General features: G+C 54.1%; 1 protein-coding gene across 6 annotated transcripts in view; it reads left to right on the top strand.

Annotated features, from left to right (window-relative positions):
* pou2f2b (POU class 2 homeobox 2b) overlaps positions 1-13,905 on the top strand; it is a 51,351-nt gene extending 37,446 nt beyond the window's left edge. For 5 of the 6 annotated variants that reach the window (XM_069184870.1, XM_069184867.1, XM_069184871.1 and 2 more), the window contains 3 exons: positions 548-707; positions 2,019-2,092; positions 2,514-13,905. In XM_069184870.1, the coding sequence (XP_069040971.1) occupies positions 548-707; positions 2,019-2,092; positions 2,514-2,890 (611 nt within the window). In that variant the 3' untranslated portion in view covers positions 2,891-13,905. The remainder of the gene's footprint in view (positions 1-547; positions 708-2,018; positions 2,093-2,513) is intronic. The other variant, XM_069184872.1, reaches the window with a different exon arrangement.
* The last annotated feature ends 2,694 nt before the right edge of the window (positions 13,906-16,599 follow it).

Here is a 16,599-nt window from a genome sequence, read left to right as displayed (position 1 = left end):
AGTGCAGTGTTGATGTACTGGAGTGTCCAGTCAGTGTGTCTGTATTAACCCCTCTCTCTCAGTGCAGTGTTAATGTACTGGAGTGTCCAGTCAGTGTGTCTGTATTAACCCCTCTCTCTCTCTCAGTGCAGTGTTAATGTACTGGAGTGTCCAGTCAGTGTGTCTGTATTAACCCCTCTCTCTCAGTGCAGTGTTCATGTACTGGAGTGTCCAGTCAGTGTGTCTGTATTAACCCCTCTCTCTCTCTCAGTGCAGTGTTAATGTACTGGAGTGTCCAGTCAGTGTGTCTGTATTAACCCCTCTCTCTCAGTGCAGTGTTCATGTACTGGAGTGTCCAGTCAGTGTGTCTGTATTAACCCCTCTCTCTCTCAGTGCAGTGTTAATGTACTGGAGTGTCCAGTCAGTGTGTCTGTATTAACCCCTCTCTCTCAGTGCAGTGTTCATGTACTGGAGTGTCCAGTCAGTGTGTCTGTATTAACCCCTCTCTCTCTCAGTGCAGTGTTAATGTCAGTGTGTCTGTATTAACCCCTCTCTCTGTCTTTCTCAGTGACAACCATGTCATCAGCCGTGAGCCCAATGACTCCCAGTGGTCCAGCAACCCTCAGCTCTGCACCTTCCCCTGTGACTCCACCTCCAAACAGCACAGCCAGCCCCAATCCACCTGGGCACAGCTCTCTGGGACTGACAGCAATGAGCACACAGACCGGGTAAGAGACAGACTGACCCTGTACAATCACAGCTCTGAGCACAGACAGGGTAAGAGACAGACTGACCCTGTTCAATCACAGCTCTGAGCACACAGACCGGGTAAGAGACAGACTGGCCCTGTACAATCACAGCTCTGAGCACAGACAGGGTAAGAGACAGACTGGGCCTGTTCAATCACAGCTCTGAGCACAGACAGGGTAAGAGACAGACTGGCCCTGTACAATCACAGCTCTGAGCACACAGACAGCGTAAGAGACAGACTGACCCTGTTCAATCACAGCTCTGAGCACAGACAGGGTAAGAGACAGACTGGCCCTGTACAATCACAGCTCTGAGCACAGACAGGGTAAGAGACAGACTGGGCCTGTTCAATCACAGCTCTGAGCACAGACAGGGTAAGAGACAGACTGGCCCTGTACAATCACAGCTCTGAGCACACAGACAGGGTAAGAGACAGACTGACCCTGTTCAATCACAGCTCTGAGCACAGACAGGGTAAGAGACAGACTGGCCCTGTACAATCACAGCTCTGAGCACACAGACAGGGTAAGAGACAGACTGGCCCTGTACAATCACAGCTCTGAGCACACAGACAGGGTGAGACAGACTGGCCCTGTACAATCACAGCTCTGAGCACACAGACAGGGTAAGAGACAGACTGGCCCTGTACAATCACAGCTCTGAGCACACAGACAGGGTAAGAGACAGACTGGCCCTGTTCAATCACAGCTCTGAGCACAGACAGGGTAAGAGACAGACTGGCCCTGTTCAATCACAGCTCTGAGCACAGACAGGGTAAGAGACAGACTGGCCCTGTACAATCACAGCTCTGAGCACACAGACAGGGTAAGAGACAGACTGACCCTGTTCAATCACAGCTCTGAGCACAGACAGGGTAAGAGACAGACTGGCCCTGTACAATCACAGCTCTGAGCACACAGACAGGGTAAGAGACAGACTGGGCCTGTACAATCACAGCTCTGAGCACACAGACAGGGTGAGACAGACTGGCCCTGTACAATCACAGCTCTGAGCACACAGACAGGGTAAGAGACAGACTGGCCCTGTACAAACACAGACAGGGCGACAGACAATCGGTCTATTATGGACAGTTAGTTGTACGCAGTAAGCAGTTCTGTGTAGAAAGTGATGTTCCGGGGACTCTGTCCCGGGCTGTGTTTTAAAACTGCTTCTCTCTGTCTCCCTGTGATACCGTCTGTCCTTTCAAACGGCTTGTCTTTGTCGTCCCGCGTCCCTGTCTGTCCCCTCCGTCCCCGTGTCCGCCTCTGTGTCCGGCTGCACGCCTCCAGGAACCCGGTGCTGGGAGTGACCACAGGGATGGGCCAGTCCCTCATCAGCAGCAACCACCTGGCCACCATCCAAGGTGTGTGAGGAGAGAGGTGGGAGGAGTGGGACTGAGTCACTAATCAGAGACGTCTGTGTGTCGTCAACTCATCCCACAGTCCATCCCATCACCTGAGCACCTGTCACAGTGTGTCTCCTCTCTCTCCTGGACATCAAACTCCCAGCTCCCAGTCTCCTCTCGCTCCTGAGCATCACAGCTCCCAGCGCCCAGTGTGTCTCCTCTCCCTCCTGAGCATCACGACTCCCATCCATAGTGTGTCTCCTTTCTCTCCTGAGAAGCACAACTCCCAGAACCCAGTGTTTCTCCTATCTCTCCTGAACATCATGACTCTCAGCACCCAGTGTGTCTCCTCTCTCTCTCTCCTGAGGATCAGAGTTCGAACCGGTTAAAGAAGAGCCTCAATGACCCCTGACCTTTGACTCTCCCTCTCTCTCCCCAGCTCTGGCAGCCAGTGGTGGTCAGCTCCCCATTTCCAGTCTTGATGGGAGTGGGAAGCTGGTGTTGGGGGCCAGCGGGGGTGCTGGAGGCGGACTCCCCTCCTCCCTCTTCCTCAACCACGGGGGGCTGCCTCTCCTGGCGTCAGGAGCCAGCGTGGGATTGGTCAGCGCGGCTGTCGCCAAGGTAGCCAAGGCGGCCTCCCTTCCCGCCTCCACCCCCAGCCTGGTGGCCATGAGCCCGGCCTCCTCCTCTTCCTTGTCCGGCTCCGCCTCTTCCTGCTCCAGCTCCTCCTCTTCTTCCTCCTCCTGCAGTGAGCCGGCGCAGAGCCCGCCCACCCTGGGCCCCCTGGGGCTGGGAGGCGGGGCCAAGGCTGAGTGACGAGGCGGCGTGCTACTGACTGGCGGGACCGGCAAGAAGACTAACCAATGAAAACAAAGATGAACACAAAACCCCGCCTCCCCTGACCCTCCCGACCCGCCAGGAAGTCCCCGCCCCTCTGCACTCCCTCCCCCGGCCTCCCTCGTCTCGCAAAGCCAAAAACACAGAACGAAGGAGCGAGAGAGGACGAGGAGAGGAGAGGAAGGAGAGGGATGATCAGGGGAGGGAGGGGGTGACTGAAACCAAAAATTATCTAGCTTTTCCCCCGGAGGAAGGGACTGGCTCTGGGGCCAAGGAAGCCCTTTTTCTCCGGAGGCACCAAACGACACCAAATAGGAAAGACAGGAACCCGGAGCGACGATTCGGAGAGGAACTTTGAACCAAAAAAAAACCCCACGAACACTCTCGTTTGTGTCGTGAGTGGGGGGCGGAGGCCGGAGCCCCGCCCACAGCCTGCCAGGACTACAGAACTCTTACAAACCAAAAATCAACGTGACTAGCTGAACCCAAAGGCTCTGTACAGACCCGTCCAGGACCGGTTCTGGACCCAGCTTCATTGCCAGCACCTCTGTCCTTCACACAGCCCCTACCGACCCATCTCAGGCCATCCGTCTGAAATTTACTTTTTGCTCAATGTAATTATTTTGTGAATCGTGTGCTGGAAGAGCTGAGCTCAGAGTTTTTTCACCAAACGGACTGCCTGCCCGTCTCTCTCATCTCCTTACCTACCTGTCTGCCTGCCTGTCTCTCTCATCTTCCTGTCTGTCTCTGCTCGTCTCCATCATCTCCCCACTTGCCTGTCTCTCTTTTCTTCCTGTGTCTATCAGTCTGTCTCTATCATCTCCATCTCTCTACCATCTCCCTGCCTCATTTATCGTCTCCCTACCTGCCTCTCTCTTCTCCTTACCTGTCTATCTGCCTGCCTCTCTTCTCCTTACCTGTCTGTCTCCATCTACCTGCCTCTCTTCTCCTTACCTATCTTCCTGCCTCTCTTCTCCTTACCTGTCTGTCTCTACCTGTCTCTCTTCTCCTTACCTGTCTGTCTCTATCTACCTGTCTCTCTTCTCCTTACCTGTCACTATCTGCCTGCCTGTCAATACATATATATAGCACGTGTGTGTATATATGTATATAGTGCTTGTTTTGATTGGTTTTAAACAATGTCCTTTGGTCGTCTTGTCTCCATTGTTTTTGAAACAATAGAAGAAGTTTTTATTTTTTATATTTTAATATAATTTTGTATTAATTTATCATCTTTTCTAGTTCTGTGTTTTTTGACAAAAAGTGCTCTTGTCATCATCTTCATCACATCATCGTGTTCGTCGTTGTTGGCCCCAGTGTGTCGCTCTCCTTGTTTGCAGCGAGGGCAGGGAACAGGAGGTGAGGAAGAGGAGGGCAGGGAACAGGAGGTGAAGGAGAGGAGAGGAGGGAACAGGAGGGGAGGAGACAGGAGTCGAGGGAGAGGAGGGGAGGGGACAGGAGGTGAGGGAGAGGAGGGGAGGGGACAGGAGGTGAGGAGAGGAGGGACAGGAGGGGACGAACAGCAGGGGACAGGAGTCGAGGGAGGGGAGGGGAGGTGAGGGACAGTAGAGGACAGGAGGTGAGGACCAGGAAGTGAGGGAGAGGAGGTGAGGGACAGGAGAGGTCAGGTCGTTGTTGTGAAAAGTCAGCTTCTCGTACCGAGTGCCTCCAGCATCAGCACAGACAGCAACGCCCCCGACACCTGAACACTTACACACACCTGGACAGACACACCTGAACACTGACACACACCTGCACAAACACCTGAACACTGACACACACCTGCACAAACACCTGGACACTGACACACAACTGGACAAACACACCTGCATACTGACATGCACCTGGACAAACACCTGAACATTGACACACACCTGCATACTGACACACCTGCACAAACACATCTGAACACTGACATGCACCTGGACAAACACACCTGGACGCTGAAACACACCTGCACAAATACCTGAACACAAGCACACACCTGCACAAACACCTGGACACCCAACACCTGAAAACAGGCAAACCTGGACACAAAAACACACTTGACTCCTGGGCACATGCACACCTGTACGGACACACAAATGGACACATGGTCACACAGACAGCTGGACACTTGGATGGCTGGAGACTTCTGCACTGACAGACAGCTCAGGCCCTGATCCAGGACAGCCCCCATTAGCGCAGAGAGACACCCCAAAAGCCCCGGAGACCACGACTGTCTTTTCACACAGCGATTTCTTCAAGCAAAAACTTTCTTCCTCATTTTTGCTAAAAAACTGGTAACAAGAAAAGACTAAGGACTTGAAAAGATGGTCTTCTCTCAGAGTAAACAAATACCTCATTGCAACACTGCAACACTCAAGGAGCCTGCCTGTCGATCTCACTCTGCGTACACCTGCCACAGGTGTGATTCCTGCAGCCTCACCTGCGCCAATCTGGGGTGCCTGCTGTCTTACCTGCGCAGATTTGGGGTGCCTGCTGTCTCACCTGCGCAGATCTGGGGTGCCTGCTGTCTCAGCTGCGCAGATCTGGGGTGCCTGCTGTCTCACTTGCGCAGATCTGGGGTGCCTGCTGTCTCACCTACCACAGATGCAACTCCTGCTGTCTCACCTGTGCAGAGCTGGGGTGCCTACTGTCTCACCTGCGCAGATCTGGGGTGCCTGCTGTCTCACCTGCACAGATCTGGGGTGCCTGCTGTCTCACCTACCACAGGTGCGACTCCTGTTGTCTCACCTTCAGAGCTGTGCTCTTACCCGAGCAGGGATGTTCCCGGAGAGAGAGCAGGGGTACCCCGGCTCTGGGACCGAGACCGAACGGATGCACTCTGCACCCCCAATGTTTGCGGGCTCTTTCCTGCAGCACCACCTGTCCTGTTGTTGTTTTTCTTAAATCCTCTTTACAAAGTCATTTTTTTAAGACGAAACCTCTTTCCTTGCTGTCTGTATCTGCGCAGGTACAGCTGTCAGTTCTAATGTCGCCCCAAGGGCGGGCTGCTCGTTTCGGAAATTCTCTCTCTTCGGATACCAAAGCAATTCGTTTCTCGAACTTCTCTAAGATGGAAACGAATAAAAAGACAAATACCCCCCCCCAACCCCAGCCCCCAAGTCCACCCCCCAATCCCTGCCACCCCCACTCCCTTCACTCTCCATCGCGGAACCAAGCAGAAGGGATGTGGGGGCGAGTCGGACCGCGCAGATGGGACACCGGAAACGGGCGCAGGCCTTGGGGGGGGAGGGGGCGTGTGTAGGGGGGGGTAGAGCCGCGGACTCGCTTCGAACCAAACCAAAAATGAACCCCGAAAACTGCGAACCCAAAGCGGGCGAGAGGGGCAGCCCGAGGGGGCAGGAGGCCGGGGGGCCGGGTCCCCGGTCCCGGACGGTCCCGGACGGACAGCCCTGACCCCAGCGAGCCTCGACCTGTCTGTCCCCGCAGTGTCCGTCCGTCTCTCTATCTTCCTTGCGCTCACTGTCGCTTTTTTTTAAGACGAGAGAAAGAAAAAAAAACTCCTTTTAGTCGTCCTAGAAGCTTTTTTATCAGGTTGGTTGGAGAAATACTGTGAAAATTTAGCTTCCGAATTTTGTTTCGTTTTGTTTTTTCCTAGATTTGAACGGACAAACCAAACTCTCGACTCTGTGTCGAGTGTCAGCGCGATGCCAAAACCAGACCCGCACTCTGACTCTCCCAAAGCCAAACCTGACACGCCAAAAAAAAACAACTACAAAAACTCGAGTGGGGGGTGAGGAGGGGGGAGGGGTTCCACGCTTTGCTCGTGTGAAGAGGTGCTAGATTCGGGGGGGGTGGAGGGGGCAGCGTGTGTGTGCGCGCACGCCGGAGCAGCGTCTCCGTTTCCGTGCGTCACCGCCGCCATGACAACCGCCCTCCCCCGAAAGTACACGACCCCGCCCCTCCTCCTCCGTCACTGTTCCACGCCCCGTTCACGCTGCGAACACGAACGCGCACGCACGCACACGCGTGCGCGCCCGCAGAATCCGTACGGCCACGGCCAACAACAGCAAACAGACGGACAATTTTTAAAAATGAAAAAAAAAAACGAAAAAAATTACAAGTTCTCGACTTAAACTTTTAGAAGGAATGTAATTGTTAGTGCTCCTATAGATTTTGTAGAAAAGGATCTATGTTCTACTGGTTACTTAATCACTGATGTACACAATGTTAAAAAAGATGTTGATGATGATGATGATGATGATGACTTGATTTTAGACCAAAAATTCCAACTATCTCTCTTGGGTGAATTAGCTTTGTGTCATTTCTGCTGAGCGGGCAGGCGGACAGGGGGGCAGGCACTGGGCTCCTCTTGGGGTGGGGTTATGTGCAAGTGTTGGGGGGGAGAAGATAAAAGTACAGAGGACACCCCCAAAATTTTCAAAACCAGAGTCTCTGTGAGGGCAGGAGGAGCAAGCAGGGTGGCGCTCCAGGCCCGATCCAGGCGAGCTCTGGGCCCGATCCGCAGTTCCAGCATCCAGAGGCAGGGGGCGCTGTCGACTCCTCTCTCTGCGATCGCCACCTCTGTTGTGTGTTCGTCAAGCCTTCGCTGACGGCCTGTGACAATGGGGCATCCCAGTGCCTCAGCCGATGACTCCTGGTTTGTTCCAGCACAGCACTTAATTGCTTAATTGGACATTGTTAAGATTGCTGTGCAGTAACTCCTGGTTTGTTCCAGCACAGCCCTTAATTGCTTAATTGGACGTCATTAAGATTGCTGTGCAGTAACTCCTGGTTTGTTCCAGCACAGCACTTAATTGCTTAATTGGACCTCGTTAAGATTGCTGTGCAGTAACTCCTGGTTTGTTCCAGCACAGCACTTAATTGCTTAATTGGACCTCGTTAAGATTGCTGTGCAGTACCTCCTGGTTTGTTCCAGCACAGCACCTAATTACTTAATTGGACCTCGTTAAGATTGCTGTGCGGGTGACTCCTGCCTCTTCAGCGCCCCCTGCTGCCCCCACTGCTGCTGAATGTATTGACCCGCCTGTGTCACATGTGCCACAGCAGGGGGAGAGGTGGGCACTGGGCAGGCAGGACAGGGGGCTCTACAGGAGGGGATTCGGGGGCGGGGTCCTGGGGACTCCGCGGGTACGAGCAGAGCTCACGATGAGCTGAAGTAGCGCCCCCTGGGGGACGAGGGACAGGCCTCCTCCCTAAGAACACGGCTCGTCCGCTGCAGGGACCCCTCCTGCCCCCCAGCTCGCTCCTGCAGAGAGACCCCTCCGAGGAGAGAGGGGGTACCAGGGTACCAGGCACTCAGAGGAAGGGCAGCATATAGGCAGGCAGGTAGACAGGTTGATACACAAGCGGACAGGCACACACACAGGTAGACAGACAGGTAGGCAGAGAGACAGACACACAGACAGGTAGAGAAACACAGACTGACAGACAGGTAGACAGGTTGATACACAAGCAGACAGGCACACACACAGGTAGACAGACAGGTAGGCAGAGAGACAGACACACAGACAGGTAGAGAAACACAGACTGACAGACAGGTAGACAGGTTGATACACAAGCGGACAGGCACACATACAGGTAGACAGACAGGTAGGCAGAGAGACAGACACACAGACAGGTAGAGAAACACAGACTGACAGACAGGTAGACAGGTTGATACACAAGCAGACAGGCACACACACACAGGTAGACAGACAGGTAGACAAACACAGACACACAGGTAGACAAACACAGACTGACAGACAGGTTGATACACAAGCGGACAGGCACACACACAGGTAGACAGAAAGGTTGACAGACAGATATACAGTTAGACAGAGAGACAGATTGGTAGACAGACAGACAGGTAGGCAGAGAGATGGTCTCGCCCCCTCCCAGCACGCACAGTCCTCCCTGCGGGGGCTTACTGGGGTTCGCTTGGTCCTTTAGTTCGGCTCCTGGCCTAGCTGTCCCGCCAGCCCGCTCGCTGCAGGGGTACGAGAGAGAGATAGTTCGTCATATACCTCATATACCTTGATGATAAACCAAATAGACGAATGCTTTAAAATAAGGGGGGGACGCCTGGGGCGCCTGGGGCCAGGGGGGAGGGGGGCCTGGGTGAGTGAGACAGGCTGCTCCTCTCGGGGGGTCTGGCTCAGAGAGGGGCTCTGGGGAACAGGGCTGCTGTCCCGGGGAAAGGGGGGTGCCCTCACCCCAAGAGAGAGCAGCCTGCTCACCCCCTCCCCCACACACACACTCTCGGGGTCTGCGTTCGGGGGGGGGCAGGGCTGGCAGGGGGATCCCTGTCTGCTGCAGCCTGATCCGCCCCAGGTTGTTCAGGTCTCTGTGCAGCGGGGTGAAAAGGGGGGTGATGTGTACAGTGTACCCCCGTCTCGCACTGGGGGGGGGGGGGGCCCTCCTCCGCGTTTGAGCTTTGAAAACAGTCCTGTCTGCAGGCGACCGGCCCCCAGCCCCCCCACATCACCCCTGGGACACACGCCGGCGGACGGCCTGGCAGGGGAGCCCCGCGCCCCCCTTGTCCGGCGCGGAGGGCCCCCCCAAGAGCCCTGGCCAGCTGCCGACTCGCTCCCCTCGAGAGCGGACCGCCCTGTCCGCGGGGGTGGGGGCGGGGCCGCAGGCCTGTGTCAGGATTGGGCGTCTCTCGTTGCTGGGTGACCAATAGGGGCGCAGCACCCCCCCTCCCTCCGCCCGTCTCGGGGGGGGGAGGGGCTTCAGGGGTGGGGAGGAAGAGGAGGAGGAGGATGTCAGTCCCGCTGCTCGCTGTCGCCCGTCTCTCTCTCTCTCTCTCGAGGCTGGAGCACACGTTCTTCCCGAATTCCTGCAGGCTTCTCGAACACTGCAGCCCCTTCTCTTAATTCTCGCCATCGGGGGTGCGCGTGGACTTACGGCTCGGCACGATGGGGTGCCCCCCGCGTTCCCCTCCGATGGGGGGCGATGGGGGGCGGGCTCTGGGCGCTGGGAGGAGAGAATGCAGCGAATCTTCTTCCGGAGCCTCGTGCCTCATCCCTCTGCCTCCACCGCCCCTCCCCCAGATCCACAGCTCTGGCATAAACACGCCTGCAGTGAATCATGGGAACTGCTGCTCTCTGAGGACAGGAAGCCTCTATGAATCCTGGGATCTATGGCGTGTGACCAGCACGGATCGGCTTCTGGGGCTGGAAGCAGAAGCTCCCCCAAAGAGACTGGGCTTTCCACTCTGCTGACTGGCGTGCAAGATCAGAACTGTGTACTTGTGAGTCTGGTGAGCTGGGGGATGTGATTACCCGTGCAAAAACAGGACTGTGTACTTGTGAGTCTGGTGAGCTAGAGGCTCTGATTACTCGTTCAAGGCCAGAACTGTGTACTTATTAGTCTAGTGAACTAGGGGCTGTGATACCTCATGTGAGGCCAGAACTGTGTGCTTGTGAATCTGGTGAGTTGGGGGCTGTGATTACTTGTGCAAGGCCAGAATTGTGTACTTGTGAATCTGGTAAATTGGGGTCAGATTACTTGTGAGTCTGGTGAGCTGGAGGCTATGATCACTTCTGCAAAGACAGGACTGTGTACTTAGTTTGGTGAGCTAGAGGATCTGATTAGTCATACAAAAGCCAGACATGCATACTTGTTAGTCTAGTGAACTAGGGGCTGTGATTTACTTGTGCGAGGCCAGAACTGTGTACTTGTGAGTCTAGTGACCTGTGAACAGTGATTACTCATGCAAGGCAAGAACTGCGTACAGGTAAATCTGGTGAATTCGGGGCTGCGATTAGTTGTGCAAGGCAAGAAGTGTGTGCTTGCTAGTCAGGTGAGCTGGGGGCTGCGATTACCTGTGCAAGGCCAGAACTGTGTACTTGTGTATCTGGTGAACTGGGGGCATTGATTTCTTGTGCAAGGCCAGAACTGTGGACTTGTGAGTTTTGTGAGTTGGAGGTGGTGATTACACATGCAAGGTCAGAACTGTATATGTCTGTGTCTGGTTACCTGTGAATAGTGATTTCTCGTGTTAAGGCCAGAACTGTGTACTTGTGAATCTGATGAGCTGCAGGCTGTGATTACTCGTGTTAAGGCCAGAACTGTGTACTTGTGAATCTAGTGAGCACGTGCAAAGTCAGAACCTCAGCAAGAGTCATGCGATTGTACGATCTGCCTGTGAAGAAGTGTTGGGTGCAGGTGTTACAAATGTTCAATGCTCTAGGGTGCTCTCTGGACCCCTCTGGATGAAAGCCCCGGACTAGCTTGCTTGGGATAGGTCAGCTCCCAGCCACAGCACTCCCTGATTGGCTGGACTGCACGCCAATAGCTCTTGAGGGTCAGTCCTTAGGGAATGATGAGAGTCACCTCTGCAAGCTGCATGTCGGATTGTCACTCTGATCCATCTGTCCACTCACACGGTGCAGGGTTTGAGTGTGGGGACCCCCAGGGGGCCGGCCCTCAGGGAACAGAGGGGCCACACTAAGCTCACAGTGCACAGTCGCGCTCAGTCTCCAGCGAAGGACGGCGTCTCTCTGGACAGGGCCTGCAGACAGGAGCTGCGAAGGACAAGGGTGCACGGGCCCTCTGTCCCAGCCAGACACAGAGACACACAGGCAGGCAGCGGAGACAGACTCCTCTCTCAGACAGCTCCCCTTCCTCCCCTCCTGGCCTCCTCTCCAACTATACAGCTGAAACCCAAAGGTGTTTTTTTAAAGAACAGACACAAAGGTGAGCAGTGTGCAGGTGTTACAGAAGAAAATGAAGAAAAAGTCAATAAAACCTTAAAAACGAAACCAAAGAGCTCCGCATTCTCCTCTCTCTCTCTCTACCTGTTCCTCTGTTCTCTCTGTGCCTGTCTCTCTCTCCTCTGTCCCTCTGCCTGTCTCACAACATCGCTGCCTTTCCTTGGCCTTGACTCCCCCTCCCCCAGGCCCCCCCGGCCTCGTCACCCAGCAACAGGGACTCTGTGTTCGATGACCTCAGCAATCCAAAGGGAAAATAATAATGAAAATAATAAGAAAATGTATATTTTTAACTATTTGTCATTGGAAAAAAAAAAGCTTTAGCTTCTCGTAAAATATGATGACGATGATGATGATATCAATGAATTTTACTCTTCGTGTGTGTAGATTGTTCAGCCTCCCTTCGTTTGTGTCTCCAGATTTGCTGCCCTGATTTCTTCTTTTCTGTCTGTTCCTTGTCACTTGTTGTTGGGGGAAGAATTTGTTTTGAACAACTTAGAAAATCCAGAGTGACGAACTCTTCACTCTCTGTAACCTGTTCTGTTAAATTGCCTTTTAGCTTCTGTGTAAGATCTTAGTGGAATAATAAAAACCAATCGTTTAAAAAGCAAGAAAGAAGGAAATGTCATTATGCCTGTCAACATGAAAGTGTTTTCTACAGTATGAGACAGTCCTGCCCTGTTACTGTAGAGCTGCAGGCTCTTATGTTTCTTGAACTGAGCCAGTTACACAGGGACCGTTAACCCCTGACTGAAGACCCCAGAGCCCATGAAGGACTGGGGTCTCAGGGACTGAGCTGAGCCAGTTAGTGTCCTCATGAGCCCAGATTCACAGTGACCTTTAACCCCTGACTGAAGACCCCCAGAACCCCTGAAGGACTGGGGCTCTCAGGGACTGATCTGGTCCAGTTACTTTCCTCATGAGCCCAGAATCTCAGGGAACTGGGGCTCTACAGCACCAGGGCACACAGGACTGGCTGTGGCTGGGACTGATTGCTGTGTCTTTATGTCTGTGAATAGACAACACAGCACAATGTCAGCTGTCTGGCTCCCGAGTCTAGAACAGGCCACACAGCAACCAGGGCAACATGGACTGAGCCTGTCTCTGTCTCCTCACTCTCTCTCTTCCCCTCTTTCCTCATTCACTCTCTTTCTCTCCTCCTCCTGACTCTCATTCTGTCTCTCCTCCCCCCCAGTGCAGACCAGCGTGCCGCTTTCTGCACTGTGTCCACCCTGTTTCCAGCAAGCTGGTCACCAGCTGCCAGTGAAACCCTGCAGAGCGACAACAGGGACTGTCCACAGCCACTGACAAGGCTCCACACTGCCCCCTGGTGCCCAGACTGGGTATGGTCAGTGTTGGCAAGGCACCAGCCAGGAGCCCTTCTGCAGGAACACAACAGGAAATGACACGCCAGCGCATCACAGCACACAGCAGTCAGGGGCGACCCCTCAGCCCAGGCCCTGCCCTTTATGGGGCACATGCGGATTCTCTACAGAACAGAACCAGAAGGGCCCAGATGCTAAAACCTCTGGTTTTCAGCCGGGGACTCTCTGGGAGGTTCTCTTCCAGCTTGGACGTCTTCCTCCTGCAACACCTGTTTCCTGTTTGCCTTCCTGTTGTTGAAGAGTGACTGTGAGTGTGAGTGTGCGACTGAGGCTATACGAATGTGCGAGGGATTATGCATGTGTGGGTACACGAGTGTGCGCATCTGTCATTATGCACAAGTATGTGCAGTGTGTGCATGAGTATATGCATATGATTGTGCATGCATATGTGCTTTGGTGTGATTGTACTTGAAAGAAACAATGTGCTCATGAATGCAAGTGACAAGTGTGTGAGAGTGTAACCGTGCATGAGTCTTGAGTGCATGACTGCACGACTGCGTCTTTGCACAAAGTGTGTGTGCACATGCAAGTTAATTTGTGCACGGGTGTGGTTGTGCACAAGTGTGTGTGCACATGCAAGGTAAATTGTGCACGAGTGTGTGTGTGTGTGTGATTGTGCATGAGTCTGATTGTGTACATGTAAGTTAAAATGTGCACGATGTGTGTGTGGAAGAGTGTGACTGTGTGTTGTTTCTTCCTGCTCTCTCTCCCTAACTCATCTTTCCTTCTCTCCTTTGTTTCTGTTCTCCATCCTCTCTCTTTCTTGTGGCAGCAAGTTACAGTCTCGTAGTGTTTTTACCTTTAGACAAGAGACAGAAGGAGAACTTCTCCACTCTGCTTGTGCATTGTACAGTGCTGTTTCTTTAACAAGTCATGTTTGTAACTGGGGGTGACTCATTCATCAGAATAATAAAAACAGAAAAAGAAGAAAAGATCATGTACAGAAGCCCATGTCTCTCGTTTGTGTTTCATTTACAAGCTGCTTGTTTTCCTGTGTGCAAGTTTGACAGTTATGATCCACAATTACACAGCAATTAAATAGATACATCACCTCCTAAAAAAGCTCACATACTGTATCATTTTGTCATTAATTAAAATTCCCTAGTGCATTAGAGATGGAGAGAGCACTACTCAGAGCTCAGTAGTCATTGGCACCTTCTGTGCAGAGACTGCATGATCTCTCCACAGCCATGAGTGCCCAGATGTGTCACAGGTGTGTGTGTGTGCAGTAAGACAGGTTGGTGTGCTGTGAGACAGGGGTGTCTCCTCAGTGTGTGCAGTGAGACAGGCGCGTGTGTGTCCCTCAGTCCAGGTTCAGACTGCACAGGACAGGGCTGACAGCTCTGTCTCTCCCTGCCCCCAGTGCTCACCTGCTGGGAACCCTGGAATCAACACCAGGACCCTGACTGGTTCCAGCTGCCACGCGTGAAAGACCTCAGCAGGTCCGGGCGCCCCCGACTGGTCCACAGCGCCTGTACCTTTATCACAGGTGAAAGACGCTCTTAACAGCCCCACCCCCTCTCCGCCTGCTGGCGCCGCCTGCAACATTCACACCCGGGGCTGAAAAGGAAACTAAATGCAATGACACGCCCGAAGAAGACTCCACAGCCGAAACGTTGTGTTTCCTTTAGGCTCTTTTCAGCCGGGAATAAACCTTTACTCGTTCTTAAATGAGATGACGCCAGTTCCTGCCCGGGGGCGGGGCGGGGCCAGTGTCTACGGCGCACCAATCGCTGCGCGGCTTCCTGGAGGAAGGAGGTGGAGCCGAGGGCGCCATCTTGGATCCACGCGCCGCTCGAGCCAGCCGGAGCCAACATGGCGGGCGCGAGAGTGGCGTCGTGCGCCGCGTGGCGGTGGGCGACTTAGGGACCGTGTTTAATGCGAGTGGAAGCGACTCTCACACTGTTACAGAGCAGAACTAACGCCACGTCACTGCACAAACATTTAAGCCCGAGACCTCGGAAGCACATGAAACACATTAAAGCACATTAAAGTTAAGACAGAAGCGTGAAATGCTTTGTTTCAGTGCCATTTAATACAGACCGTTCCGTCTGTGCAGACATCTGTGTTTGGTGAAGCCCGTGCAATTCAAACCTGGCCCCTGTCCCTGTCCCGCGTCCGGATCGTGCCGACGCGCACAGCGCCTCCGCCTGCAGCGCCGCCGAGGGGCCGCCAGGTGGCAGCCGCGGCCCGCCGGAGGCTCGGCTCGGCGGCGGCCGTCGCCCGGGAGCGCAGTCGGGAGCGGAGCCCGCCGGGACAGGGCGGGCATGTCTGGTCTCTCTCGAGGCGCCGGGCCCGTCTCAGCACGGCAGCCCAGTTGTTTCCACAGGTTTTTTTTAGATTTGGACAGGTTTTGTTGTTCTGCTGGCAGAGACTTTTTTTTCTGCAAGTATGGAAGTACAGGAAAAAACACAGCAGACCAGTCTGTTACACTGGGAGCTACAGTCCCAGTCCATTAGACCAGTCTGTTACACTAGGAGCTACAGTCCCAGTCCAGTAGACCAGTCCTGTTACACTGGGAGCTACAGTCCCAGTCCAGTAGACCAGTCTGTTACACTAGGAGCTCCAGTCCCAGTCCAGTAGACCAGTCCTGTTACACTAGGAGCTCCAGTCCCAGTCCAGTAGACCAGTCTGTTACACTAGGAGCTCCAGTCCCAGTCCAGGAGACCAGTCTGTTACACTAGGAGCTCCAGTCCCAGTCCAGGAGACCAGTCCAGTTACACTGGGAGCTCCAGTCCCAGTCCAGTAGACCAGTCCTGTTACACTGGGAGCTACAGTCCCAGTCCAGTAGAACAGTCTGTTACACTAGGAGCTACAGTCCCAGTCCAGTAGACCAGTCCAGTTACACTGGGAGCTACAATCCCAGTCCAGTAGACCAGTCCAGTTACACTAGGAGCCCGGAGTGGATCACCTGCCCTGCAGCTGAGTCCTCACAGCAGCTTTGCAAGGCGTCTCCCTGCGTCTCCCTGCTGCTCAGCTTCCTGCCCGGCTGCTGCAGCTCTGCAGTGCTGCACGGCGCAGCTCACGGCACTGATATCCGACTCTCCTCTGCCTGCCTCCATCTCTCCTACACTGTGCTGACTCCCCTGTCTCAGGCTCTGTGCTGTAGTGACTGTCTCTCTCAGGGCCTACACTGTGCTGACTCCCCTGTCTCAGGCTCTGTGCAGTAGTGACTGTCTCTCTCTCTCAGGCTCTGTGCAGGAGTGACTGTCTCTCTCTCTCAGGCTCTGTGCTGTAGTGACTGTCTCTCTCTCTCAGGCTCTGTGCTGTAGTGACTGTCTCTCTCAGGGCCTACACTGTGCTGACTCCCCTGTCTCAGGCTCTGTGCAGCAGTGACTGTCTCTCTCTCTCAGGCTCTGTGCTGTAGTGACTGTCTCTCTCAGGGCCTACACTGTGCTGACTCCCCTGTCTCAGGCTCTGTGCTGTAGTGACTGTCTCTCTCAGGGCCTACACTGTGCTGACTCCCCTGTCTCTGGCTCCGTGCAGCAGTGACTGTCTCTCTCAGGGCCTACACTGTGCTGACTCCCCTGTCTCAGGCTCTGTGCAGCAGTGACTGTCTCTCTCTCTCAGGCTCTGTGCAGCAGTGACTGTCTCTCTCTCTCAGGCTCTGTGCAGTAGTGACTGTCTCTCTCTCTGGCTC

The sequence above is a fragment of the Lepisosteus oculatus genome, chromosome 27 (assembly GCF_040954835.1).
Source record: "Lepisosteus oculatus isolate fLepOcu1 chromosome 27, fLepOcu1.hap2, whole genome shotgun sequence".
Classification (NCBI taxonomy): Eukaryota; Metazoa; Chordata; class Actinopteri; order Semionotiformes; family Lepisosteidae; genus Lepisosteus; species Lepisosteus oculatus.
This window is presented reverse-complemented; position numbering and strand designations above follow the sequence as displayed.